This window comes from Gopherus flavomarginatus, chromosome 17, assembly GCF_025201925.1.
Source record: "Gopherus flavomarginatus isolate rGopFla2 chromosome 17, rGopFla2.mat.asm, whole genome shotgun sequence".
Lineage (NCBI taxonomy): Eukaryota > Metazoa > Chordata > Testudines > Testudinidae > Gopherus > Gopherus flavomarginatus.
In genome coordinates this window covers 22,779,600-22,807,158 of record NC_066633.1, presented here as the reverse complement: position 1 = coordinate 22,807,158, position 27,559 = coordinate 22,779,600, and the positions used below count along the sequence as shown (strand labels likewise).

Below are 27,559 nucleotides of genomic sequence, written 5' to 3'. Positions count from 1 at the left end.
ACGGCGCCCACCAATTATTCTGGCACCCTAGGTGATTGCCTAGGCTGCCTAAATGGTAGCGCCGGTCCTGCATATCATGCTCAGAATGAGGCCTCTCCAGCTCTGGCTGGCCTCCCAGTATTCCCAGGCCTGGGACAGGCTGGACAAGGTTGTCATGATACCGTCCCAAGTAGTTGCTGCCCTACAATGGTGGTCCCTCCTGTGCAACATGCTACATGGGGTCCCCTTCCGAGAAATCTCCCCTTCACTAGACCGGGTGTTGGATGCCTCGGACCTGGCCTGGGGAGCCCATAAAGGGAACATTCAAACCCAAGGGAAATGGTCAGCCTCAGAGTTATCCCTACACATAAACGTCAGGAACTCAGGGCGATACGGCTGGCATGGGTGGCCTTCAGGGGGCACCTTCACAGGAAGGTGATCAGAGTCCTTACAGACAATACGGCTGTGATGTATTACATCAAGAGACAGGGAGGAATGCGCTCCTCAGCCCTATGCCTGGAAGCCCTGAGCCTATGGGTGTTCTGTATAGCCCACGATATCTCCCTGCGAGACTTCCACCTTCCTGGCATTCACAGTGTGCGAGCCGATCACCTCAGCAGGGTTTTTTCCCACCAGTGTGAGTGGTCACTACACTGGGAGGTCGCCCTACAGCTCTTCCGAGACTGGGGAGTTCTCCGGGTCAACCTCTTTGCAACCGACTAGAACCGACACTGCCCCCAGTTCTACTCCAGGGGAGGGGCAGGAAGGGGTGCGATCTTGGACGCCTTCCTCCTTTGGTGGTCAGGCCAACTTTTCTATGCCTTCCCACCTTTTCCCCTGATAGGCAAAGTCCTGCAAAAAGTAAAAGCAGACAGGACGCGGGTAAACCTTATAGCCCGAGATTGGCCCATCAACACTGGTACAGGACCCTCCTGCAACTCTTAGTGCCGGGGTAGGCAACCTATGGCACATGTGCCAAAGGCGGCATGTAGGCTGACTTTCAGTGGCACTCGCACTGCCCGGGTCCTGGCCACCAGTCTGGGGGGGCTCTGCATTTTAACTTAATTTTAAATGAAGCTTCTTAAACATTTTAAAAACCTTATTTGCTTTACATACAACAATAGTTTAGTTATATATTATAGACTTATAGAAAGAGACCTTCTAAAAACGTTAAAATGTATGACTGGCACGCGAAACCTTAAATTAAGGTGAATAAATGAAGACTTGGCACAGCACTTCTGAAAGGTTGCCAACCCCTGTCTTAGGGGCTCCTCCGCAGAGGCTGCCACTTCGCCCAGATCTCCTCTCGCAGGAAGGGGGATACCTCCTCCATCCCAACCTGGCCGCGCTTCACCTGACAGTGTGGTTGCTCCGTGGTTAGATGAGGAGGAGGGGAGGTGTTCGGAGAACGTCAATCAAGTTCTGTTGGAAAGCAGAAAGCCGTCCACACGACGGACGTACCTGGTCAAATGGTCTAGGTGGGCAGGGGAGCAGGGAACTTCCCCATTGTCCGCATCACTGTGACTCATTCTCGATTACCTCCTATCCCTTAGGACCCAAGGGCTAATGCCCGCCTCCGTCAGGGTGCCTTTGGTGGCCATATTGTCCTTCCACCCGCCGATACAGGGCCACTCGGTCTTTTCCCACAGTGTGACCTCCCACTTTCTAAAGGGCCTGGATCGTTCATTCCTGTATGCTAGCCCCCCCTGTGCCGCAATGGGATCTAAACCTAGTGTTATCCCGCCTCACGGGTCCTCTCTTTGAACCCTTGGCCATGTGTTCCTGGTCTCACCTGTCATGGAAGGTAGCATTCCTTGTTGCTATCCCATCAGCCCTACTTGTCTTGGAGCTTAGGGCCTTGACCTCGGAACTCCCGTATACCGTCTTCCACAAGGATAAGGTCCAGCTTTGCCCACACCCTGCTTTTCTCCTGAAGGTGGTCTCCGCCTTCCTATAGGTCAGGACATTTTCCTACTGGTACTCTGTCCTAAGCCCCATTCCTCCAACAAGGAGCGCTGCCTACACACACTAGATGTGCGTAGGACGCTGGCTTTTTTCCTGGACTGAACTAGGCCATTCCAGAAATCCTCGCAGCTGTTCGTTGCATCAGCTGGATCACCTTTCCTGCTGGATCACCTCGTGCATACGCATGTGTTATGGCCTGGCAGGGGTTTCCCCACTGCCTGTCGTTAAGGTGCATTCTACGAGAGCTCAGGCCTCGTTGGCCACCTGTGTAGCTCTCATCCCTATCCAGGACATATGCAGAGCTGTCACGTGGTCCTCTGTCCACACCTTTTCTTCGTATTATGCAATCGTCTCCCAAGCTTGGGATGATGCCGGGTTTGGTATGGTGGTACTGCATCTCGGAAACCCGGAAACTCCTACCCACCTCCATCAGACATAGCTTGGAGTCACCTACTGTGGAATACACAGGAGAAATCACTCGAAGAAGAAAGGACAGTTACTTGTTTCCGTAACTGGTGTTTTTCGAGATGTGTTGCTCAGGTGTATTCCACATCCCACCCTCCTTCCCCTCTGTTGGAGTTGTCTGGCAAGAAGGAACCAAGGGTTGGGGGAGTGTGCAGCTCCCCTTATAGCGTGATATAGAGGCCCCACTCCAGGGGTCACACCAGTGCTCCCCCCCCCACGGGTACTGCTAAGGGGAAAACTTCTGACACCGGTGCATGTGGCGAGCACGCACACCTACTGTGGAATACACCTGAGCAACACATCTCGAAGAACGCCAGTTACAGAACAGGTAACTGTCCTTTCTGTGGTGTTTGTTATTCAGCGTCTCCGCCTGATCCCTCCCTGTGCTCTGTAACCCCAGCATATAAACAACCATTGTCACAGGCAGCTCTGCTGAGGTTGGGGCTGTGGGGAAGTTTGTAGATGGGGCAGGTGCTCAGATACCATGCTGATGGGTGCAGTGTTAAATCCTGACTAGACAGAGAGCTGGCTGTCATCTCCAGGGCGCTGGGCTGGGACACTCCTGGGGGTTGAGGCTTTTCAAGCAGCAAAGAGGGAAGAAAAAAAAAAGAGAAGATAAAGCCGCGACTGGCAGCACTTCAGCGGCTGCTTTATTGCGCCGCTTCATTCTTCGGCGGCAATTCGGCGGCGGGTCCTTCCCTCCAAGAGGGACCGAAGGACTTGCCACCGAATTGCCGCCGAAGACGTGGATGGGCCGCCCCTTCCCATTGGCCACCCCAAGCACCTGCTTCCTGCACTGGTGCCTGGAGTTGGCCCTGTTTGGAAGGCGTTGGGTCTGTCCCTCCCTTTCACACTGTGCACCAGCCTGCCTGCAATATCCAGTGCTTCCTCCCTTGCCCCGTGCCATGAACAGGCGCATGCACACAGTGCGGTCAGCTCTCAGGATTTGACTGAGAGTCTGTTGAGATTTGGTGTTTTTCTCAAGGCCTTGGCACCGAGAGTCAAGTGAATATGGGAGAATCTCAGCTTCCATTTGTTTCTACCAAGAAAGGTTCATAAAAGAAATCAAATGAAGAACCCAAAGTGGGGTTTTTTTTAACTCATGATTTTTAAGCCAATCCCTTGATTCTGGGTGGTCAGTTGCATGGTTTTTGAATGCTTGACATGAGCAGCTGGTGATCCAGCCATGGGGGGAGGCTAGTCCCGGCCCCTATCCTTGTGCCTGAAGTCCCTCATCTCCCCTTCTCCTTCTGTCCCCCCTCCCCCGCAGAAGCCCAGAGCATCTCACCATGGCCCCAGTGACATGGCAGTGGTGCTGGAACATTTTTAATAGTGGGGGTGCTGAAAACCAGCCCCCTTACCCCTATTCACCCCCTCACCCCAGAGCTGAGGCCGGGACTCCAGGCAGCCAGGAGTGCTGCAGCACTCCCCTCACCTCTAGTTCCCATGCCTGTGTGGCACGGCTGCAGCGCCTCCATCTCTGGATCACCAGGCAGCCATCTCCGGAGCGCTGGGCGGTGCGGCCCTAGTGCCAGCCACCCTGAGTACCCGTGGCAGGTTGGCCAGCCTCAGCGCCAGCCAGCCTGGGCCAGGGCAGAGCATGGGTGGGGTCACGCCATGCTGTTTGGGGAGGCACAGCCTCTTCCAGCCTATGATACCTGCCGCCCATGAAGCTTGGGGTTGGTGGTACTCATGTGCGCACACACACCAGGCTGCCATGTGAGTGTAGCTTAGTGACACCAGAGGAGCACAGGCAAGCTGGTTTCGATCTTCCTCACCACCTGGGAGCTGTGTCTCCGTGGGAACCCCCAGTGTTACTGGTGGCTGGGCTGCAGTAAAGACTCTGTTTTCCCCTCTCATTCTGTGTCAGTGCAGTGAACGATCAGAAATCCCAGCAGGGCCTGAGCTTGACGGTTTCCTGTTGCTCCAGCTGCTCTCAGTGCTGGTCACAGATCACCTGTCCCTGTGGGAGAGAGAGTGTGTTGTAAATGGTCCAGGGAGTGATGGGCAGGTGATTCAGAGGCCTCATTAGTTTTGCCTTGTGGTTCTAATTACTGTTTATTGAGCCTGGACTCCAGAGGCAATCCTAGCATTACAAGCCAGTAGCCTAACTTCAGTACCAGGCAAATTGGCTGAAACTCTAGGAAAGAACAGAATTCTTAGACACAGAGATGAACACGATATGTTGGGGAAGGGTCAACATGGCTTTTGTCAAGGGAAATCATGCCTCACCAATCTCTTAGAATTCTTTGAGGGAGTCAATGAGCATATGGACAAGTGTGATCCACTGGATATAGTGTACTGGACTTTCAGAAAGTCTTTGACAAGATCCCTCACCAAAGGCTTTTAAGCAAAGTGAGCAGTCCTGGGAGAAGAAGGAAGGTCCTCTCTTGGATCAGCAACTGGCTAAAAAGATAGAAAACAAAGGGTAGGAATAAATAGTCAGTTTTCACAATGGAGAGAGGTAAATAGCAGGGTCCCTCGAAGATCTGTACTGGGACCTGTACGATCAACAGATTCATAAATAATCTGCAAGAGGGGTGAGCAGTGAGATGGCAAAGTTTACAGATGATACAAAGTTACTCAAGATAATTAAGTCCCAAGCAGACCGCAAAGAGCTATAAAAGGATCTCACAAAGGATCTCTGGGTGACTGGGCAAGAAAATGGGAGATGAAATTCAATGCTGATAAATGCAAAGAGATGCACATTGGAAAACATAATCCCAACTCTACATATAAAATGATGGGATCTAAACTGGCTGTTACGACTCAAAGAAGAGAGCGTGGAGTCATTGTGGATAGTTCTCTGACTACATCTTCTCAGTGTGCAGCAGCAGTCAAAAAAGCGAACAGAATGTTAGGAACCATTAGGAAAGTAAACCAGAAAAATTCATGAAGCCACTATATAAATGCATGGTTCGCCCACATCTTGAATACTGCGTGCAGTTCTGGTCACCCTCTCTCAAAAATGTTACATTAGAATTGGAAAAGGAACATGTAACGCCCCCTCTCCACCTGGTTACCTTCTTTAATACCAATCTGCTTACAGGTTTTGATGGACCGGTCTGGGTTCTTCTGGAGCCCACCACCCACTCAGCAGGATGAATCTTCTTTATTTTTTCCTATGAATTTATTTGGCGGTGCCGCCACTCCCCTTGCTCCTTCCTGGCAGGGTCACCAGGGCAGCTTGGAAGGAAAATTCTAACCTCAGGGTAACCCCCACTTACCTGCCAGATAGTTGGAGAGCCCAGGCTGATAATACTCGTGATTTTCCCCAGTCACGTGACTGGAGGTAGCAAACGTAAGATCAGTGTTCCGTTGGTATGCGTACTTTGTTGGGGCCCTTGGTGACCTATGACCACGATATCGTCTCTGCCGTGGTTTAGCAGTGTGGCTGACTGGGTTCAGTTCAGCCCAAAGGACTCACAAGTGGGAGAAGGTGGTAAATCCCTTCACAGGTTTAATATGCAGCAGGTTATAAGATCCCGAAACCCTCACTCCCTGGCTTGAGGACACAGTCCAGGGAGTAGAGGGTCCCCAAACAAGTTCTCTGACTAACTAACTAAAAATTTGCACTCACAAACTCCATGAATGATCCTCAGGTTCAGAGCTGACTCTGGACTCCTCAGTCACTGCAGAGAGGCTGATCTCTGCTGCCCGGGACCCTCTTCAGGCAGGAGTCAGGCTGCTTCGGTCTCAGGATTTCCCCTCATCACAAAGGGGTGCAGGACTCAAGGTGCAGGTTACACAACAGTACCAAAATCCAAACTGTCATCTCCTAGCCCAGCCTCCAGACACACACACAGCAGGCAGCAGCCCTGGACTAGCAGCAGAGCAGAGCTGACCTGGTGGTGACTGGTCTCACCTAGGGAGCTGGAGGGTGAACTCATCCTGGCTGGGGAAGTTTCCCAGCAAAGCTCTACAAACTGGGAACCATCAGTGGAGATGGAAAAGCCCAGCTGAGGATCTTGCTTTCAGGTCCCTAGAGGCCAGTTCTCGGGGGAAACCCTGCCTGCAGGCCTGGGACTCACCAGCTCTCCACACAGCCAGTCCTGCCCTTGCCCTGGCCTGCTCCAGACTGACTCAAAAAATAGCTTCTCCCCTTTCCTGAGCTCCCTGGGACAGGCATCTCACTCCCTGTTGGTTGCCGGGCAAACTCTGAGTCTGCCTTGGCTCTCCCTCCCTACCTGGGACAGTGCCTCACCCTGAGCTGCCAGGAGACAGATCCCCAGGAATCTATGTCATCTCCTTGGGGGTTACAAACAGAAAAATGCAACAAACATTATTAGGGCTATGGAACAGCTTCCATACAAGGAAAGATTTAAAAGACTGGGATTGTTCATCTTAGAAAAGAGACGACGAAGGGGGGATCTGATAGAGGCTATAAAATCATGACTAGTGTGGAGAAAGTGACTATGGAAGTGTTATTTACCCCTTCACATAACACGAGAACCAGGGGGTCACTCAATGAAATTACTAGGCAGCAAGTTTAAGACAAACAAAAGGAAGTATTTCTTCACACAACGCCCAGTCACCCTGTGGAACTCATTGCCTGGGGATGTTGTGAAGGCTAAAAGTATAACTGGGTTCAAAAAAGAACTAGGTAAGTTCATGGAGGAGAAGTTCATCAATGGCTGTTAGCTAAGATGGTCAGGCTGTGAGTGTCCCTAAATCTCCAATTGCCAGAAGCTGGGAGTGGATGGCAAGGGATGGATCACTGGAAAGTGCCCTGTTCTGTTCATTCCCTCTGAAGAATCTGGCACCAGCCACTGTCAGAGCACAGGATACTGGGTTAGATGGACTATTGGTCTGACCCAGTGTGGCCATTCTTATGTTCCTGTGACTCCTCTTATCCCATGTAGTGGGTATAAAATGTCAGAGGTAGACTTTTGGCTCCTCTGTACTTCCTCACCCCATAATAGGTGATTAGTCACCTGACCAGTGTGTTCTTCCAGCCCCAGAACTGCCTACTTGTGTACATTGCCCAGCAATGACCCTGCCACGGGGTCTGGGAAGGAGGGAGGTGCTCTGCAGAGATAGGGTTCTTGCTTATGTCTGTAACTTTCCAGAAGGGCATTGGCCGCTCAGAAGGGAAATCAGTCCCAGGGGCCATGTGTTGTGTCCTCCCATATTAAGCAGCCATCTGTTATGACGTATTACTGTAGGAACCCAAATACAGTGTCTCAAGACTGTAACTTTCCCAAAGCAGCTACTAGCCAGTGTCACGTTCCTCTTATTGGGCCGGGGGATGCTTGTGACTGAGCTTAGCCAGCCCCTCGGGGAGCTGGATTATCAACCTTGTAAATGGGCTGTGGTGGCGGTTTGTGCGGCCAGTCTCCTGCCTGATACCGACATTGTGCTAAGCAGGGCCCTAGTTTCATCTCTCTGTTCTTCAGAAAGAAGGAAGTAACGAAAGGCCACATTTGGGAGGAGGGGAGAAGTGGGAGTTTTGTACACTAAGGAAGAGTAAAGGAAAGTGGCCATGAAACCTCAGTATCAAGTAACTGGCCTGGCCTCCTAATCTCCACCCACCCTAGCTGGAGGCATCTGCAGGGTCGCCCAGAATACTGGCTTTGGCCGTGCAAGGCAGCCCTGATGACTGTCTTGGTTAAGATGCTGTGGGGGTCCTGGCACAGCCTGCGTAGGAACTATCAGCAGGTTTAAAACAAATAAAAGAAAGTTCTTCACGCAGCGCATGGTCAACCTGTGGAACTCCTTACCTGAGGAGGTTGTGAAGGCTAGGACTGTAACAGTGTTTAAAAGAGAACTGGATAAATTCATGGTGGTTAAGTCCATTAATGGCTGTTAGCCAGGATGGGTAAGGAATGGTGTCCCTAGCCTCTGTTTGTCAGAGGATGGAGATGGATGGCAGGAGAGAGATCACTTGATCATTGCCTGTTAGGTTCACTCCCTCTGGGTCACCTGGCATTGGCCACTGTTGGTAGACAGATACTGGGCTAGATGGACCTTTGGTCTGACCCGGTACGGCTGTTCTTATGTTCTTATGTCTTGGGGTGCTGGTGGGATGCCCGGGCATGTGGGAGTGGTAAGTCGAGAGGTGGTGTGTGGGCTCTTGAACAGCCCCTAGTGGCCACTTTGGAACCTTTGGGGGGGGATGGAGGAAGCCATGGGCCCTTTCAGGTGCAGGAACGTACTTCTTCGCTTTTGTAAGGATATAAAGCAGGCCCTGGACTCCCAGTCCCATTACTTAGTTACAGTAGCACAGGAGTATGAGGGCATTTTCCAGACCCTAACTAACCCAGCATGGGATGTGGCAGAGCAGAGCTCAGGATGCCTGCAGATATGCATTGTGCTAAAGTGTTCTTTATCTGACACCTCTCCAACAGCATTCCCAGCATATCGGGATGTCACCAGCATGTCCTGGGATTTGGGCACAACTGTCCCTGCAAAGGGGACATTGTGCCCTTTAAAACCCAAGGCCCTGCAGCGTCCTCAGTCTGCCCCAGCCCTGTTAGTTGGAGTGGGGGAAGCCTGTGATCCCCCAGACTGTGCTCACCAAAGGCCAGCAGAAAGTCACTGTAAGGAGAAAGCTGAGCATGTTGCATTGCTGTGTGCACTGTCTTTGCTGCTCAGGGATAGCCTTGGAAGGATTAGAGTTTTATCAGTCAAAGCTGGTAAACATTGATTTCAGCACACCTGCAAAAACTGATCAAAATCAAAATGTGCAGAGAGGCAAAGTAGGGAAAACACTGCTTGAGAATGTGGTAGGTATCTGGAGGATATTGACTTGGTATATTTTGACATGTGATGTTGACAGTTTCTGTTTTAATGGCTACAAAGCTTTAATATTTGGAATCTCAGCACCTACTGTCATTAAATAATTATTGTCTGATCCCCCAAATTTCCTGCAATATGAAAATTTACATCAATAAAAATAATAAAAATGTTTTTAAATATCCCCTGATATTATCCATCACAATTCTAAAAAAATAAAAATTGAATTTTGCCCATCTCCTCCTGGCGAAGGCAATGGTGGCATCAGCCTCTCGTGCCAGCTGGGAACTCCAGGGCTGCTGACTGCACTGGGATGATTAGTCTGCAGTTCTCTGGAGAGCGTGAGGCAGCCTGGTTCCATCATTAGCGCTACACACGCTGTGAGAATGAGACTGACTTGTACTCACTTTGCCATTAGCAAGAATCGCACCTGAGCATGAATTGCAGCCCCAGCCTGCTCCACACAGGAGATAACATTTTAAAAGCCACCTTCCCCTGGGAGCAGGGGGCCATGGCGCCCCAGGGGAACATCCTGCAGTAGGTTGAATGTCCTTCTGTAAAGTCCAAGTGGCCCTGCGGTGTGTTGACTAAATCTCCTTGAGTGAGCCTGGGCTCAGGTGCCTGCCGCGGGCTGGTTTTCCCAGGGCTTGGCACTGTCGGAGTTTCTCCTTCCCTCCAACAGATCCCATATGGAGGGCAAGGGGGCATCACTCTCAGCAAAGTCTGTCAGTGGAAAACACCAGCCAGTCTGTTTGCTTAGCTGGTCCCTAGTGCTGCGGCAACTGTCTGGACTGCAGCGAGGCCTAGCAGTCTTCCTCAGCCACGCTGTGCTGAACGGGGTTAGGAGATGAGGAAGCTCCAGGCTTCACAAAGGCTTCACTGTCGCTTTGGAATGACTCCTGCTCTCTCATCACCTCCCTTTCCAAGGGCCACGCAGGGTGCCAGCTACATGGAGACAGGTCTCCTGGAGAGCCTGTTCTGGCAGTGGCTCTGCAGGATAAAAGACCCTGCGGTACAGCCACAGCTGGCCCAGGTTGGCTGACTCGGGCTTGCAGGGCTCCGGCTGTAGGGCTAAAAATTGCAGTGCAGACGCTCGGCCTGGAGCCTGTGCTCTGGGACCTCCCTCCTCGCAGGGTCCTAGAGCTCGGCTCCAGCCCAAGCCTGAACCCCTACACAGCGATTTTTCAGCCCTGCAGCCCGAGTCGGCTAACCTGGGCCAGCCGCGGGGTTTTTATCCCTGTGTAGATGTAGCCACAGAATGCAGGGGAAGTGTTACGCCTCCGCTTCCTGAGCAGCGGCGCCTTCCGCCCCCTCAGGTCAGAGGCCTCCCTGCCTGCCGGGGCTGGGGGCAGGGCTAGGAGGAGTCAGGTCCCTGGGGCTGTTCCAGAGGGAGGGGTGCACACATGGAGCTGGCTCATGGGGCCCTTGTCAAGGTGACAGGCTTTTGGGTTGCTTCCCTTTTCCCTGCACTGGAGAGTAGGAAATGGGGCAGCATGGCAGGGCTGGGAGTGCCGAGAGGCAGAAGCCCTCTGCCTCCTTTGGCATGTTCCTGCCTCCTCTGCTCTGATTGTCTTTCCCCACAGCCTCCTTTGGCTCAGGTATGTGGCCCTCTTCTGCATGTGCTGTGCAGAGGGGAGGGATGTGAAGGCAGCCTCGCTAAGACGGGTGGCTCCAGGCACTAGCTAGCGCACCAAGCACATGCCTGGGGTTGCAGGGGGTGCAGCCTATCGGTCACCATGAGGGCGTCAGTCAGGCTGCCTTCGGCGGCACACCTGCAGGAGGTCCGCCGGTCCCACGGCTTCGGCGGCAATTTCGGCAGCAGGTACGCCGAAGGCATGGGACCGGCGGACCTCCTGCAGGCGTGCCGCTGAAAGCCGCCTGACTGCTGTTCTTGGGGTGGCAAAATACATAGAGCCGCCCCTGGCTACAGAGGATCTTTCCGTCTCACAAAGGACTTTGCAGAAATCCAGGAGGCTCAGAGACAGGCGATGGGAATGACCAGGGACAGACTCCCAGACCACGAGAGATTGGGAAGATTGGGGCTGTACCTTACAGAGGAGACAAATACAATGCTAACAGAATACAGAGTAATGCATGCACAGAGAAGGTATTTCAGGAGCCTCTGTTCAGCCTGTCTTATCACACAGGAACAAGGGGGCGTTCAACAAAATGGAAGAGCAGTAAATTCAGAACCCATAAAAGGAAATGCTTTTTCACACATTGTGTAATAAGACAGCAGAACTCCCTGCCACATGAAATTATTGAGCAAAAGAGCTTAGAAGGCTTCAAATGAGACTGCGCATTTATACCGATAACATATCCAGAGCTACGGTAGTAATAGCCAAGAGTTTGTCAGGGCTCTTGGGGGTCAGGAACTGCCCCTGGGGACAGGTTATCCCACAGCTGCCTCCCTAGACCTGTTTCCCACACCTCCTCTGACGTAGCTGGTGCTGGCCACTGCCAGAGACAGGACACTGTGCTAGATGGACCTTGGGTTTCTGATCCAGTCAGGCAATTCCTGTGTCCCGATGTGAATTTAGGAGATTCCTTTCCCTAAAGCCCTAGGGTGGAGAGATGTTCAGTGATCAATGTGGAGACCAGGGGTGAGTGGGTGTGTCTGTGTGTAATGACAATTGCCTGTACTAGCTCCAGCCTTCTAATTCCCAGAGACCCCAGTCTGCAGCCTGCCAGGAGGGCAGCCAGTTCTGAGCGACATTCCCCTCTGATCTCAGTGCTGGCCCAGCCCATGTGCTGCACAGCTTCCAGTGGACCAAGGCCGTAAGCGGCCTCTTGCTTTGTTTCTGCATCAGGTTGGCCCTTGCCTGCACAGTGCATTGACCAACCCCACCAGGCTACAGCTATGACAGAGAGAGAGAGAGAGAGACCCTTTTTCAGGAAAATGAGCCTGGAGAAAAAGCCGTAATTGTGCAGTGAGTAAATGGAAAGCACCTCCACTTTCCAGACCAGCGCCAGTTTGCCTGCTTCATCAGCCCTAATCCATCCCCTTGGAAGCCAGCTGCAGCAGACATCGCTCCCAGCTGACAACCTGCCATGCAGAACTTCAACCTTTGCTCATTAAATGCAACCCCACAGCTGATTCTGCTGCTGGTGCCAGAGATCTTTGCTTGTGGAGGCCCAGATGCAGCCAAAGCCTGATTTCGGCCTTGTTTTTTCCCTTATAGGTTCTTCTGAAGATCTGAAATTCTGCATCCTCTACCTTGCAGAGGTGAGTGTAGCGCTTTGGGAGTTGAACTCCACAGAGCCTAAAATGTACTGTACACAAACCAGTTCTTTGTAGTGGGGAGAGAGAGCGAGGACTGGCTCAATTACACTTCTCTTTTGAATTAGTTTGCCAGTTGTCGGGAAAGGAAACATAAATGGCTCCAGCCAGCATATCTTGAGTAAGAAGCTGTTAAGTGGAATCTGTGACTCGGGAGGCAGTGAAGAGTTGATGCCTGTACCCTTTCCTCCCCTCCCCCCCACTCCAATCAGGGGGCAGCTCTTTCCCCACTGCTCTGACTTTCGATTGGTGCTTCTGGGTTCTTTAGCCCACTCATGGATTTCTTTGCCAGTTTATTTCGATTTGAGTTTACAGGTGGTTTTCTGTTCTTGCCTTCAAAATCAGACTTTTAAACAAGTAGGAACAACCAAACTCAACACATAGTAAGTTCCTATTTATCCAAATGGCCTTAGGGTCACTGGACATTGGGGTAGATGGAAGTGCTATTTTGAGCTGCATATAATCCTATCAGGTTTCTTTTACTGCTGAAATGGGATTAGGTCTCAGAGACTGCAGGTGACAGCTCAGAACAGCTGTACAAACAAAGTCATTGATTAGCACTAAGAGGCTAATTGAAAAGTTATTAGCTGGTGATTAACATACATAAGGTTTCAGGGAGGGCACACAGTGGATTCATGTAACTAGGATTTTCGGGTAAAGGGCATTTGCATAACTGGAATTACACTGTAAAACACAGATCTAAAAGCATACGGATAGGAGATGACTGAATATCACATACATGTTTATAATTACTTGTATTTTAGCTAAGTTCCCTTTGTCAGAAATGAGTTGAGAGAGCTGCAGAACTTGTTCTTTGTGAAATGAACCTACCCAATTACCAGATCTTGTGCCTGCCCTTTTTTTTTTTTTTTTTTTTTGCAAGTAACTTCATGTGGTTCCTGATTTCAAGGCCTGGCATTTAGAGGGCAGGCTTTGGGTCTAAAACAGAGGCAGGCAACCTATGGCACGCGTGCCAAAGGCAGCACGTGAGCTGATTTTCAGCGGCACTCAGACTGCCTGGGTTCTGGCCACCAGTCCGGGGGGCTCTGCATTTTAATTTAATTTTAAAAAGAAGCGTCTTAAACATTTTAAAAATCTTATTTACTTTACATACAACACTATTTAGTTATATATTATAGACTTACAGAAAAAGACCTTCTAAAAACATTAAAATGTATGACTGGCATGCAAAACCTTAAATTAGAGTGAATAAATAAAGACTCAGCACAGCACTTCTGAAAGGTTGCCGACCCTGGTCTAGAGCTTGCTGCGTGACCCTCTCTCTTTGCCCTCCCACTCTCTGTTTGTCTATTTCAATTATAAGATCTGTGGGGCAGGAACGCTCTGTCCCTATGCTACGTACAGCACCTAGCAGAACAGAGCCCCAACCTCGTTTGAAACCTCTTGACACTACCATAATACAAATCAATAATAATCATGTTGTGACCCTAAAATGTAGCATTTTGCCCAATTGTCAGTTTCCCCTTGAAGCAGAGAGCATGTCAGTGGGAAAGTGCAACCCTTGTCCAAGGCTATGGCTACACTACAGCTTCAGTGGACATGTCTCTCTGAGGTGTGAATTAGCCACCCCACAGCAACAGAATTCGTGCTCGGGGGGGAGAGAGGGGCTGGAGGAATAGAGCGGAGGGGAGAGCTTTCTCCTGTTGGCTTAGAGTGGCTACACAGAACTTACAATGCATCACTGGCAGAACCTCCCTATAAGTGTGTGGGGGGGGGAGCGCATGCACCGTTGCCTGAACTGTGGCCCCACCCCCACACCACTCCTTCTCCCCGAGGCCCAGCCCTCCACCCCTCCTTCCTCATTGCTTGCCATTGCAGCTGGTAAAAAGTAGGAGGGCATAGCCCCCTGCCCCGCCCAGTTCCACCACCCCAGATTGGTGCAGCTGTGCCACTGCAAGCTCTCTAGTGGAGCCCTAGCCTAAACTCCATTCTGGATTCCAGCATACCATGTTTGGAGGTTTAGATCCAATAAACAGAACATTTTGCAGTAGTTTTTTGTGCAGAGCTGGCTTGTTCTTGCCAAGCGGTAGTGAAATGCCAAGCTCTGTCCTTGTGCTGGGTTTGAATGTCACTGTGAATCTGTCCCACAGCTCTGCTCCCTGGTAGCCGCAACTGATACCCGGCTAACGTGATAGTTGGATCAAAAGTCAGAAACATTCACTTCTTGCTCTTCCCCAGCATTAATTTCTGCAGCCCTGCTGCTGAGGCCTGGAGCTCTGGAGAGTGGGCAGAGTTTGGGCCAGTGATGCAGGATTTAGGAAGCCCTTCTTCTCCTTCTTTCCACTTCCCTAAGTTATGTCTAGCCTTGCGATTTCCTGTGTTCATCTTAGCCCACGTCCAGACTAACCCGTGGCATCGGTGGGTTAAAATCGATTGCTCGGGGATCGATATATCGCGTCTAGTCTGGACGCGATGTATCGACCCCCGAGCGCGCTTACATCGATTCCGGAACTCCATCAACCCGAACGGAGTTCCGGAATCGACACGGAGAGCCGCGGACATCGATGCCACGCCGTCTAGACGGGTGAGTACCTCGATTTTAGAAATCCGACTTCAGCTACGTTATTCACGTAGCTGAAGTTGCGTATCTAAAATCGATTTTAATACCCTAGTCTGGACGTGGCCTTAGTCTGAAGCCAAGGGCATGCTTTCAGCTGTGTACCGTGGCTCATCTGCCAACAGGGGGTGCTCATGCTTTGATCAGTGAAAGCCTCTAGACACAAAGATGCCATCACCCTAACAGTGCATCTCATCTCTGCTGAAAAGCTGTGGCCTCTCTCAGACTTGGGGGATCGCTGCCATCCCAGCCAGGATATCGTTAATCTTCCCCTTCCATCAGTGCCACCCGCTCTCCACCCAGTCACCCACTGCTGCTGGAAAAAACACAGAGCCTTCATGCCTGGTTCAGGTGGGTGCAGAACAAGAGTAGACTCCCTGCCCCGTGCAGTGCGAGAACTGGTTGAGGGTGTCCAAGGGACCTGTACAAATTGCACTCTTGCCTGAAAATGCTGGATCTGACCTGCCTCAGGGAGGGCTGGAGCTGGCAGAGGGAAGGGGAAATATTCTGTCTCTGTTTTTTTCAGTCTGCTTCCTTTGTGTGTTTCCCACCTGCTGTATATCTAGCCAGCATCACTTCCCGTCCAGGCAGGCAGCTACGCCTGCTTTGCTGCTTTGGGGGAGCCCTTCATGCAGCACTGGGTGGGGGGAGAGGAAAGGATTCTAAACAATAAGACAAAGTGGTTGTGAAGACACAAGAACAGGCAGGAGGCTCGGGGAGGGCAGGCGAGGGGAGAGAGGTAATGACGAAGCATCTTCCTTTAACCAAGCTCAGTGAGCATAACAGAGACATGTCATTCCAACTGTACAGAGGGGAAACTGAGGTGCAGAGAGGGGAAATGACTCGCCCAACATCAAATAGGTCCTATCATATTCACACTCCATTTTGTAAATTTCACAGTCATAGCATTTAAAACACCTTGAATTTCATGGGTTTAGATATTTAAACCTTAAATTTCATGGTGTAACAAAGCATGAATATGTATTAAGAACAGCAAAATATAAACAGCATCTCTCAAGCTGGGGGGCCTGACCCGAGAAAGGGGTGCAAGGCTGTTGTTGGGAGGGGAGTCTCAGTATTGCCACCCTTACATTTCACTGCTTTCGGAGCTTGGCAGTTGTAGAGCAGCTGTCTGGGCAGTGCTGCCACGAGCCACAGCACAGAAGTAAGGGTGGCAGTAACGTGACCTCCCTTGAACAGCCCTGCAGTCTTTGGGTCAGGACCCACAGTTTGAGAAACACTCTGTACTTTTGTATACTTTTACCTGGCCTTTAGTTTAATATAGGGTAAAAGTACACAAAAGACCAGATTTCACGGGGGAGACCAGATTCCATGGTCTGTGACGCACTTTTCACGGCCATGAATTTGGTAGGGCCCTAATCATACCTGTGAGTTAGTGGCAGAGACAGGAAAAGAGCTTGTGAATCTTGACTCACTCATCTCCTCCCAGTTGACATGCTGTCTCACTGCCATGACCAAGAGGTTACTGTCCTGGGAGCTAAGAAGAATAATGCAGCTGTTGCCAGTGCTAGACGAAAGCATGAAGGAGGGTTGATCGGTAATGTACAGGCCTGGGAGAGAGGACAGCTGGGTTCCAGTCTTAGCTCTGCCACTGACTTACTTGGTGACCAAGAGTGAGCCACTTAAACTCACTGTGCATTGGTGGGGTAAAAGCCTTACATGCCATCTGCAGTGGATGAGGGTTCTGGGGCTGAATTCGTTGTCTGCTGAGTACATGGAGATCCGTAGATGTACAGTGCTATCGAAATGCAAAGTGCTGCTGTTAGCAGGAAGGAAGGCGAATGAGAGTTCTAATGGTTAAATTGTGGTGGGGTGGGCTCAGTCCAGCTTTCCTCACAAACCCAGCTGTGTCCACTTGAGGTGGCAGAAGGAGGCTATGACTCACATTAAGTTATGAGATGATCACAATCAGCTCCTCCATCTTCTTTCATGCACAGATCAGCAATGAAATATCAGCCCAGCTTCGATACATGACAAAGTACTGGAACAAATTCTTAATTGATTTGTAAGCACCCAGAGGACAACAGGGTTATGAAGAATAGACAAGATGGATTTTTTAAGGAAAAATCATGCCAAACCAACCTGATTACCTTGTTTGACAGGGATACTGGCCTAGTGGATTGGGGGAAGCAGTAGTTGTGATATATTTTGATTTTAGGAAGGTTTTTTACACAGTCCCACATGACAGTCTCCTAAGCAAACTAGGGAAATGTGGTTTAGATGAAATTACTACAAGGTGGGTGCACAATTGATTGAAAGACCTTACTCCAAGAGTAGCGATCAATAGCTCACTGTCAAACGGGAAGATGTATCTAGTCGAGTCCTGGAAGGATCAGTCCTGGGTCCAGTACTGTTCCATATTTTCATTAATGACTTGGACAATGGAGTATAGAGTATGTGTATAAAATCTGTGGATGACACTGTCACAGTTTTGGGGTAACTGCACCTGTATTCCCCTTTTGTGATCTCTCAAGAGCACATATTGAAAGGTTTATGGCTCCCAGCTATCAGCCACATCTCTCTCCTTCCAGACCAGGGTTTTAAGGCTGCATAGTTCCATGAATTACACTATGATATCCCCAGCAAGCCAGTCTGCCTAGCGGACAATGCCTGCACTTTGCTTTCTCTCTGAGAACTATGACCAGTGTATTGCCAACAGTCACAAGTGACCACGCAGCTCCTTCCAAGCAAGCACCTTTTATTCTTAAGGTAAAAGCATCACAAAGAAAACATATTAAGACAATAAAGTTTCCTATATGCAGGCTAAAAGCTTACCATAGGTCAGCCCTCAGTCTCATGGGCCCCTGATAGGTTCGATTTTTCCAGCCCTTCCATGAGGACTGGGGCACCCTTTGGAAGGAGGTCCTGGCTGTTTACTGGATCAGAACAAACAGCCTGAGTCAGTTTGAACTCTGGCTATTTATCCTATAGTCCTTTTTTCATCTGCTGGTCTCTGGAAAGCCAGTTTGAACCAGTATGCATGAGCCTCCCCAGGAGGTGGTTTGTCTGGTGGGTTCCAATCTGGCTGATTTGCCTTAATCTCCACCCACTGTTCACAGTTCCTGGAGGAGCTGTGCAGCCCTGCCCCATGGAGCAGGACAGAATCATACAGGAACCATTCATTGGAAGCAGTGGACCCCAAAGATATTACAGGCATTGTCCTAGCCCTCCCAGATGCCAGGTTGGGAGGGTTGCTGCTCTTTGGAGGACAGAATTAGAATCAAAATGGCCTTGATTAATTGAATAATTGGTCTGAAATGAACAAGGTGAAATTCAATGAAGACAGGTTCAAAGTACTACAAAGTACTTAGGAAGGGAAAACCAAAGCTTAGCTACAAAATGGAGACTAACTGGCCAGGGCTCATAATGCTGGGAAGGATCTGGGGGGTTAGAGTGGCTCACAAAGTGAGCCTGAGCCAATAATGCAATGTAGTCCTAGGATGTATTCACAGAAGTGTTGGGAGGTAACTGTCCTGCTCCACTCAGCACCAGTGAGGCCCAGCTGTAGTCCTGTGTGCAGTTCTGGGGCCACACTTTAGAAAAGATGTGGACAAATTGGAGAGTCAAGAGGAGAGGAACAAACATGATAAAAGGTTTAGAGAACCTGATCTATGAGCAAAGGTTAAAAAACTGAGCACGTTTAGTCTTGAGAAATGAACACTGGGGGGGGGGGGGCTGATAACAGGCTTCAAATATGCTAAGGGCTGTTATAAAGATCAGTGTCCACGAAGGCAGGAGAAGAAGGAATTGGAGGGCGGGGGGTAAGCTGCAGCAAGGGAGATTTAGGTTAAATATTAAGAAGAAAGTTCTAACTCTCAGGGGGTTAAGCAGAGGAACTGATTCCCAAGGGAGGTAGTGGTATCCCTGTCACTGGGGGGGTTTCAGACAAACATCTGTGTGGGATGGTCTGTGTTTACTTGGCCCCACCCCGGGTGAGGGGTGGGAAATGGACTAGAGAACTTCTCAAGGTCCCTTCCAGCCCTACAGTACTGTGGTTAGTGCCAATGGTGTTTTAGTTTTCATCTTTGGGCTTCAGAGCACCTGCCCCTCAGGACAAGTAGGGGCAGAGCTTACCTTTGTGAGCTATTGTTTCAACCTGACCACAGAATCAAGCAGGCATCACTCCATTCATTGGTTATACTAGGTCACATTTTCAAGGTTATCTTCAGAGTTGTGTGGGCTAGAGACTCTGTCTGTTTTAAATGAAAGCTGAGATTCTGGAGCACAAGTTGGCAGCCTTAGAAAAAGAAAGTCCCAGGTGTCCATGCCTCCCGGAGCCAGCAGCGTGTGCCCCTCAGAGGGGCTGTCCCTGTCATCTTGATGGATGTGCTGGTCAGTCTGGGTAATAGCTGCATAACTTCCCTTTTTGTCTGGGCACAAAGCTCAGCCTCCCTGCAGGCTGTGGAAACAGAGCCTGCTTCCTTTTGTAAACAGTGCTTTCCCGCTGAGTGTGGCTGGCTCCAGGATAGAGCCGAGGGAGGGAGGCCAGGCCAGCAACGAGACAGCCACGGCTTGCGACAGGAATGCGCCAGCGCCTCAGTGAGAGAGAATCTTCTGTACTGACAGTGGGGTTACACAGTCAGATCCCTGGGCACCTTTGGCCACACTGGGCTGTCTCAGTCCTGCAGAGCTGCTAGGACCTGCTGGCAAACCTGGCCCATGAATTACTGCAGGATGCACTCATCAACTGCTTCCCACCCTCCAAAGCCCAGCCACATGCAAGAATGCAAGGTGGGGAGACTGGTTCCATTGGACCCTCCCATTGCTCTCTTCTCACTGTCCCTGTGGGGATAGCACCACTGGATTTCCCGTCCCTCACTGGCACTGCACCCCCTCTTCCTCTTCCTCCTCTTTGCCAACAAATGGTCAATTCAGCACAAAATGCTTCTGCCTGAGGCCTGCAGGAGCTCCAGCAGGAGGCGAATTTCAAATAGGAGGTGATCTGCAAAGCTGAGTAAAGAGTCTCGTGCCCCTCTTGCTCCTGAGGGAATTCTGCGCCTAAAAATTCCATATACAATATTTTAAAATTCAGCATATTTTGTTTGTCAAAATAATGCAATATAATTATGGTTTTAGTGTAGCAGCCGTGCTAGTCCGTATCCACAAAAAGAACAGGAGTACTTGTGGCACCTTAGAGACTAGCAAATTTATTTGAGCATTAGCTTTTGTGGGCCACAGCCCACTTCATCAGATGCATAGAATGGAACATAGAATATAATCATGCTGATTTCAATTATTTTGGTAATTTCTTTAAACTAGAATACAGTGGATGGGGAATGGGAGTGGGCAGCGTTGGAGGAAATCCCCAACTCCCTCTGTCTAACAGTAATGTCGCTAGGTTTGACCCTTTATTTCTAGTTATTAGTCAACAAATATATGCAGCCGTATGCTCATAGGCAACTGAAGAGCAAGTGAAGGCTGGGGAGTCAAATTCACAATTTATATTGACTACTGAGCACCTCCAGCACATTGAGATATGAAACTTTTTCAGTCCAAAAATTTAGATCAGTTCTAATCACTGAAGCACCATATGCATTTATAAGCCATACTGTGCTTTACAGCACAATGGCAATGTAAAGGAGCCATACAACTTTAACACCTGTTTTATGCTCCTGGGGGAATTCACTAAGAACAATGGGAACAATTCAGTAAGCAGGCAGGCTAGAACTAGATAACTTCATGGAGGATAGCTCCATCAATAACTATTATGACTTCTTTGTTTCGGTCTTCGGTCTGAGAAGTCTTAAGGAGTGCCTAACATAGTGAATGCTTATGGAAAGGGGGTAGATTTAGAAGATAAAATAAAAAAAGAGCAAGTAAAACATCACTTAGAAAAGTTAGATGCCTGCAAGTCACCAGGGCCTGATGGAATGCATCCTAGAATACTCAAGGAGCTAATAGAGGAGGTGTCTGAACCTCTAGCTATTATCTTTGGAAAATCATGGGAGACGGGAGAGATTCCAAAAGACTGGAAAAGGGCAAATATAGTGCCCATCTATAAAAGGGGAAATAAAAACAACCCAGGAAACTACAGACCAGTTAATTTAACTTCTGTACCAGGGAAGATATGGAGCAAGTAATTAAGGAAATCATCTGCAAACACTTGAAAGGTGGTAAGGTGATAGGGAATAGCCAGCATGGATTTGTAAAGAACAAATCGTATCAAACCAATCTGATAGCTTTCTTTGATAGGATAACAAGTCTTGTGGATAAGGGAGAAGCAGTGGATGTGGTATACCTAGACTTTAGTAAGGCATTTGATACGGTCTCGCATGATATTCTTATCAATAAACTAGGCAAATACAATTTAGATGGGGCTACTTTAAGGTGGGTGCATAACTGGCTGGATAACCGTACTCAGAAAGTAGTTGTTAATGGTTCCCAATCCTGCTGGAAAGGTATAACAAGTGGGGTTCCGCAGTGGTCTGTTTTGGGACCGGCTCTGTTCAATATCTTCATCAACGACTTAGATGTTGGCATAGAAAGGACGCTTATTAAGTTTGCAGATGATACCAAACTGGGAGGGATTGCAACTGCTTTGGAGGACAGGGTCATAATTCAAAATGTTCTGGACAAATTCGAGAAATGGTCTGAGATAAACCGGATGAAGTTTAATAAAGACAAATGCAAAGTGCTCCACTTAGGAAGGAACAATCAGTTTCACACATACAGAATGGGAAGAGACTGTCTAGGAAGGAGTACGGCAGAAAGGGATCTAGGGGTTATAGTGGACCACAAGCTAAATATGAGTCAACAGTGTGATGCTGTTGCAAAAAAAGCAAACGTGATTCTGGGATGCATTAATAGATGTGTTGTGAGCAAGACACGAGAAGTCATTCTTCCGCTCTACTCTGCACTGGATAGGCCTCAACTGGAGTATTGTGTCCAGTTCTGGGCACCGCATTTCAAGAAGGATGTGGAGAAATTGGAGAGGGTCCAGAGAAGAGCAACAAGAATGATTAAAGGTCTTGAGAACATGATCTACGAAGGAAGGCTGAAAGAATTGGGTTTGTTTAGTTTGGAAAAGAGAAGACTGAGAGGGGACATGATAGCGGTTTTCAGGTATCTAAAAGGGTGTCATCAGGAGGAGGGAGATAACTTGTTCACCTTTGCCTCTAATGTTAGAACAAGAAGCAATGGGCTTAAACTGCAGCAAGAGAGATTTAGGTTGGACATTAGGAAAAAGTTCCTAACTGTCAGGGTGGTTAAACATGAATAAATTGCCCAGGGAGGTTGTGGAATCTCTATCTCTGGAGATATTTAAGAGTAGGTTAGATAAATGTCTATCTGGGATAGTCTAGACAGTATTTGGTCCTGCCATGAGGGCAGGGGACTGGACTCGATGACCTCTCGAGGTCCCTTCCAGTCCTGGAATCTATGAATCAATAGCTATTAGCCACGATGGGCAGGGATGGTGTCTCTAGCCTCTGTTTGCCAGAAAACAGGGGACGGGTCGCTTGATGATTCCTTGCTCTGTTCATTCCCTCTGGGGCACCTGGCACTGGCCACTGTCAGAAGACAGGATACTGGGCTAGATGGACCTTTGGTCTGACCCAGTAGGGCCGTTCTTATGTACATTCTGCTCAACCTGAGGGGACAAAGCCTGCCCCATGCCTACCTCTGCAGAAATACCCCAAAGCCCTGCCCCTCCATGCCAAGCATGCTGCAGTGGTGAGCGAGAAGGATAGAGTGTCTCTCGCACACTATGATTGCCCAGCCCCCCACGCCCACTGGTCATTTACCTCTCTACCGGCTGTTCCAGGCACCCGACTGGCCAGCCTGCACTGCTGGGGAGGGGCATGCGATCACTCTTGTGGCTTCCCTTTGCTTCATTTTTCTGCAGGGAAGCAAAGAAATCTGCAGGGGACATGAATTCTGTGCATGCACAGTGATGCAGAATTCCTCAGGAGTAGCCTCTGTGCTTACTTAAGATGGCTAAAGAGGGCTGGGAGGTTGTCCCCTGTTTGGGATGCTCTGTGATTAGAGCTCTGCCCTTAGCTGTGTGAGAGAGGCCTGCAGTCTCCAGTGGTGCACAGCATTGGTATGGAATCTCATTCCAGGAGGCAGCGGGCCAGCCACTAGCAGTAATTACGCTTTGCGGCATATACAGAATGGTGATGGAGGTTGTTGTTGTTGTTACACTTGTTTACAGCATACCCATCACCATGGCTTCTGGGCGCAGAGACCTGAGACCTAACAGCCGCTGTGGTGGCTTTGTGTGATTGAGGCAGCTGCTGGTGGAAGCTCTTATCTCATTATTTATTATCTGCATGTCATCTGTAATGAAACCTTTAATTTCTTTAATAGCTTTGTAAGTAGAGAAGGATTCCATCGTGCCTAGCACGCTGCGCTCTCACTCCGAGAAGAGCATTTCTCTATAGACTGTTGCTCTCCAGGGGCCTGATGTTCTTGAGATGGTTTATGAGTAAATATTGATTTTCTCCAGTAATGTAGGAGTTTTAGTAATAGCATCAAGTGTGTTCTGGATATTGAAATACTTTTAGCTGTGTATCAGTTGCTTTATTTGTTTTTAACAGAGTGGAGATTTCAAACTTCAATGAATGCTGCAGTGTAACAGAAAAGCTGCAATTAGTCATTGCTCTTATTACTCAGAGAAAGATCACTCTGCATAGGTTTAAAGGTCTCCTGACTATAATGATTATTTACAGTCGAGTACCAAACTGCCACTGACTGTCAGACAACTACAGGTTGTGATGGAGGTAAGCATTTGGGCTCTTAGGACACAAGAGTGCATCTTCCTATGTGTTTGTACCATGCCTGGCACAGAGAGGTCCCAGTCTGACTGCAGTCTGGGAGTGCAGACTGCAATGTCCCTGGTAATGCTCGTTCTGTGCTGGAATGTGTGTGAAGGGGCGGGCAGGCTTTTCAGAGTGTTGTCATTGTCCTTTTTTAAAATAAAGTGTGTTAATGTTAAAATCACTTCAGTGAACACATTCCTGCTACACAATGCAGGATGTCCCTTCTTGACCAGGCATTCAAACAGGAGTGCCACTGCCTGAGTCCTACACTAGGCATTGCACTGGAGGGTCTGCTGGCCCGCGGCACTGGTCTCTAGTCAGGTCCCATCCTGCCATCGGCTCTGCATCGGTGGATCCCTGAGCCCATGCAGAGCCCTGGTAGGCAGAAGGCTTCACACGGTACATTCAGTTGCCGCATCAAGGCCTTATGCAAACAGGATCAACTTGTGTCCTGACTGCTAGTGTAACTCTCAAGGACCCCTTGAACTCCCAAGGAGTTCCCTTGGACTTACACTGGCCGCATAGGTCAGTGTTTGGCCCCATATGGCACCAGAAAGAGACACGTTTGACAGTTTATTTGAATATAATCATATTTCCCAGATATTGTGTTAACTCTTCGAGAGCCTAGTTCAGGCCTGGTTTTTAAACCACAGATAAATACATATGCTCATAGAATTAGTCACTGCCCTTTTCTATCTGAGGCAGTTGAACAAAAAATTTGTTGGTAAGTTTTAGTCCAAACACAAATTTAGGTTGACTGCTACTTAATTGGCAGCTTAAGGTATCGAGACCTAGCCCCACAGCTGGTGTAAATCAGCCTAGCTCCATAGTCTCCCTGGACATATGCCATCTTACCCCAGCTGAGGATCTGGCCCCCAGAGTATCCCATATGCTTCACAAGATGAAGTGTTCTTAATCTAACAGCCTGATGAGAGTGGTATTGTTACATTCCGTTATACTGATGCTTGTGAGGAGGAGAGATTGACGAGTTCTGTCTCCTCCCCACGCCCAGGGGATTTGCATACTCTCCTATGAAGGGAGGCTGAAAAGAGTGAGATGAATGAGAGGAGACATTTTAAATGCATGTAAAATAATGAACAGCCTAGAGAAGGTAGATTGTGGAAAATTCACAGCCAATAAAAGGAAATACCTTTTCACACAATGTATAATTAGACTGTAAAAGCAGCAAAGAGTCTTGTGGCACCTTATAGACTAACAGACGTTTTGGAGCATGAGCTTTCGTGGGTGAATACCCACTTCATCGGATGCATGCAGTGGAAATTTCCAGGGGCAGGTATATATAAGCAAGCCAGAAGCAGGCTAGAGATAACAAGGTTAGTTCAGTCAGGGAGGATGAGGCCCTCTTCTAGCAGCTGAGGTGTGAAAACCAAGAGAGGAGAAACTGGATTTGTAGTTGGCAAGCCATTCACAGTCTTTGTTTAATCCTGAGCTGATGGTGTCAAACTTGCAGATGAACTGAAGCTCAGCAGTTTCTCTTTGAAGTCTGGTCCTGAAGTTTTTTTGCTGCAGGATGGCCACCTTAAGATCTGCTATTGTGTGGCCAGGGAGGTTGAAGTGTTCTCCTACAGGTTTTTGTATATTGCCATTCCTAATATCTGATTTATGTCCATTTATCCTTTTCCATAGAGACTGTCCAGTTTAGCTGATGTACATAGCAGAGGGGCATTGCTGGCATATGATAGCGTATATTACATTGGTGGATGTGCAGGTGAATGAACCAGTGATGGTGTGGCTGATCTGGTTAGGTCCTGTGATGGTGTCGCTGGTGTAGATATGTGGGCAGAGCTGGCATTGAGGTTTGTTGCATGGATTGGTTCCTGAGTTAGAGTTACTATGGTGCGGTGTGCAGTTACTGGTGAGAATATGCTTCAGGTTGGCGGGTTGTCTGTGGGCGAGGACTGGCCTGCCACCCAAAGCCTGTGAAAGTGTGGGATCATTGTCCAGGATGGGTTGTAGATCCCTGATGATGCGTTGGAGAGGTTTTAGCTGGGGACTGTATGTGATGGCCAGTGGAGTCCTGTTGGTTTCTTTCTTGCGTTTGGCTTGCAGTAGGAGGCTTCTGGGTACATGTCTGGCTCTGTTGATCTGTTTCCTTATTTCCTCGTGTGGGTATTGTAGTTTTGAGAATGCTTGATGGAGATTTTGTAGGTGTTGGTCTCTGTCTGAGGGGTTAGAGCAGATACGGTTGTACCTCAGTGCTTGGCTGTAGACAATGGATCGTGTGGTGTGCCCGGGATGGAAGCTGGAGGCATGAAGGTAGGCATAGCAGTCAGTAGGTTTTTGGTATAGGGTGGTGTTAATGTGACCATCACTTATTTCCACTAGAAAGTGGACCTCCTGTGTAGATTGGTCCAGGCTGAGGTTGATGGTGGGATGGAAGCTGTTGAAATAGTGGTGGAATTTTTCCAGAGACTCCTTCCCATGGGTCCAGATGATGAAGATGTTATCAATGTAGCGTAGGTAGAGAAGGAGCATGAGTGGACGAGATCTGAGGAAGCGTTGTTCCAGGTCAGCCATAAAAATGTTGGCATATTGTGGGGCCATGCAGGTGTCCATAGCGGTGCCACTGATCTGGAGATATATATTGTCATCAAATTTGAAATAGTTGTGTGTGAGGATGAAGGCACAGAGCTCAGCAACCAGTTGTGCTGTGGCATCATCAGGGATACTGTTCCTGACAGCTTGTATTCCATCAGTGTGTGAGATGTTTGTGTAGAGAGTCTCTACATCCATGGTGACTAGGATGGTGTTTTCCAGAAGGTCACCAATGCATTGTAGTTTCCTCAGGAAATTAGTGGTGTCACGGAGATAGCTGGGAGTGCTGGTGGAGTAGGGTCTGAGTAGAGAGTCCACATATCCAGACAGTCCTTCAGTGAGAGTGCCAATGCCCGAGATGATGGGGCGTCCAGGATTTCCGGGTTTGTGAATCTTGGGTAGTAGATAGAATAACCCTGGTTGGGGCTCTAACTGTATGTTGATTTGTTCCGGTGTTAGTGTAGGGAGTGTCCTGAGCAGATGGTGCAGTTTCTTAGTGTATTCCTCAGTGGGATCTGAGGGAAGTGGCCTGTAGAATTTGGTATTGGAGAGTTGTCTGGCTGCCTCCTTTTGGTAGTCAGACCTGTTCATGGTGACAACAGCACCTCCTGTATCAGCCTGTGGAACTCACAGCCACCAGATACTGTTTAGGCAAAGAACTTAGTGAAATTCAAAAAGGGCTTGGTTGTTCATGTGGATAAGAAGAATGGCCAGAAAGGTAACAGCAGTGCTACCCAACGTTTTGGAATGGATGCTTACACCTCATACTTCAGGGCTTCAGTTACTTTCAAACTATTTGAGATCAGGATGAGACCTAATGTGGGAGGGTTCTTAGACCTTCCTCTGCAGCAGCTGGTGCTGGTCGTTGCCAGAGACTAGGCTAGATGGACCCTGGGTCTGATCCAGCCTGGCCATTCCTGTGCGCACATACTGGGCCAGCTTTAGGGAAAGTCATGCCCTGGACGGATTTCTATTTTGGCACCCCCGGCCCCCGTGGGCACAACACCCCCCCATTACCCCGGCCCCCCTGAGCACAGCACCCCCCATTGCCCCGGCCCCCATGGGTGCCTCCTCATTGCCACTGGACCCTGCGAGCTCCCCACCTCCCCTTTGCACCAGTCCTTGCACCCCTAATCCCTCCACTCTGCCCCCTCCTGTACCCCTAACTCCTGCCCTCTTGCATCCTAAACCCTACACTGTGCCCCCTTTGCCCCAATCTCT

General features: G+C 49.3%; 1 protein-coding gene across 5 annotated transcripts in view; it reads left to right on the top strand.

The window, feature by feature from the left end:
- RGS3 (regulator of G protein signaling 3) overlaps positions 1–27,559 on the top strand; it is a 212,264-nt gene that overhangs the window by 109,353 nt on the left and 75,352 nt on the right. For 4 of the 5 annotated variants that reach the window (XM_050926322.1, XM_050926323.1, XM_050926324.1 and 1 more), the window contains one exon: positions 12,327–12,370. In XM_050926322.1, coding sequence (XP_050782279.1) covers positions 12,327–12,370 — 44 coding nt within the window. Of the gene's footprint in view, positions 1–12,326; positions 12,371–23,675; positions 23,744–27,559 lie in introns of those variants that run through there. The other variant, XM_050926326.1, reaches the window with a different exon arrangement.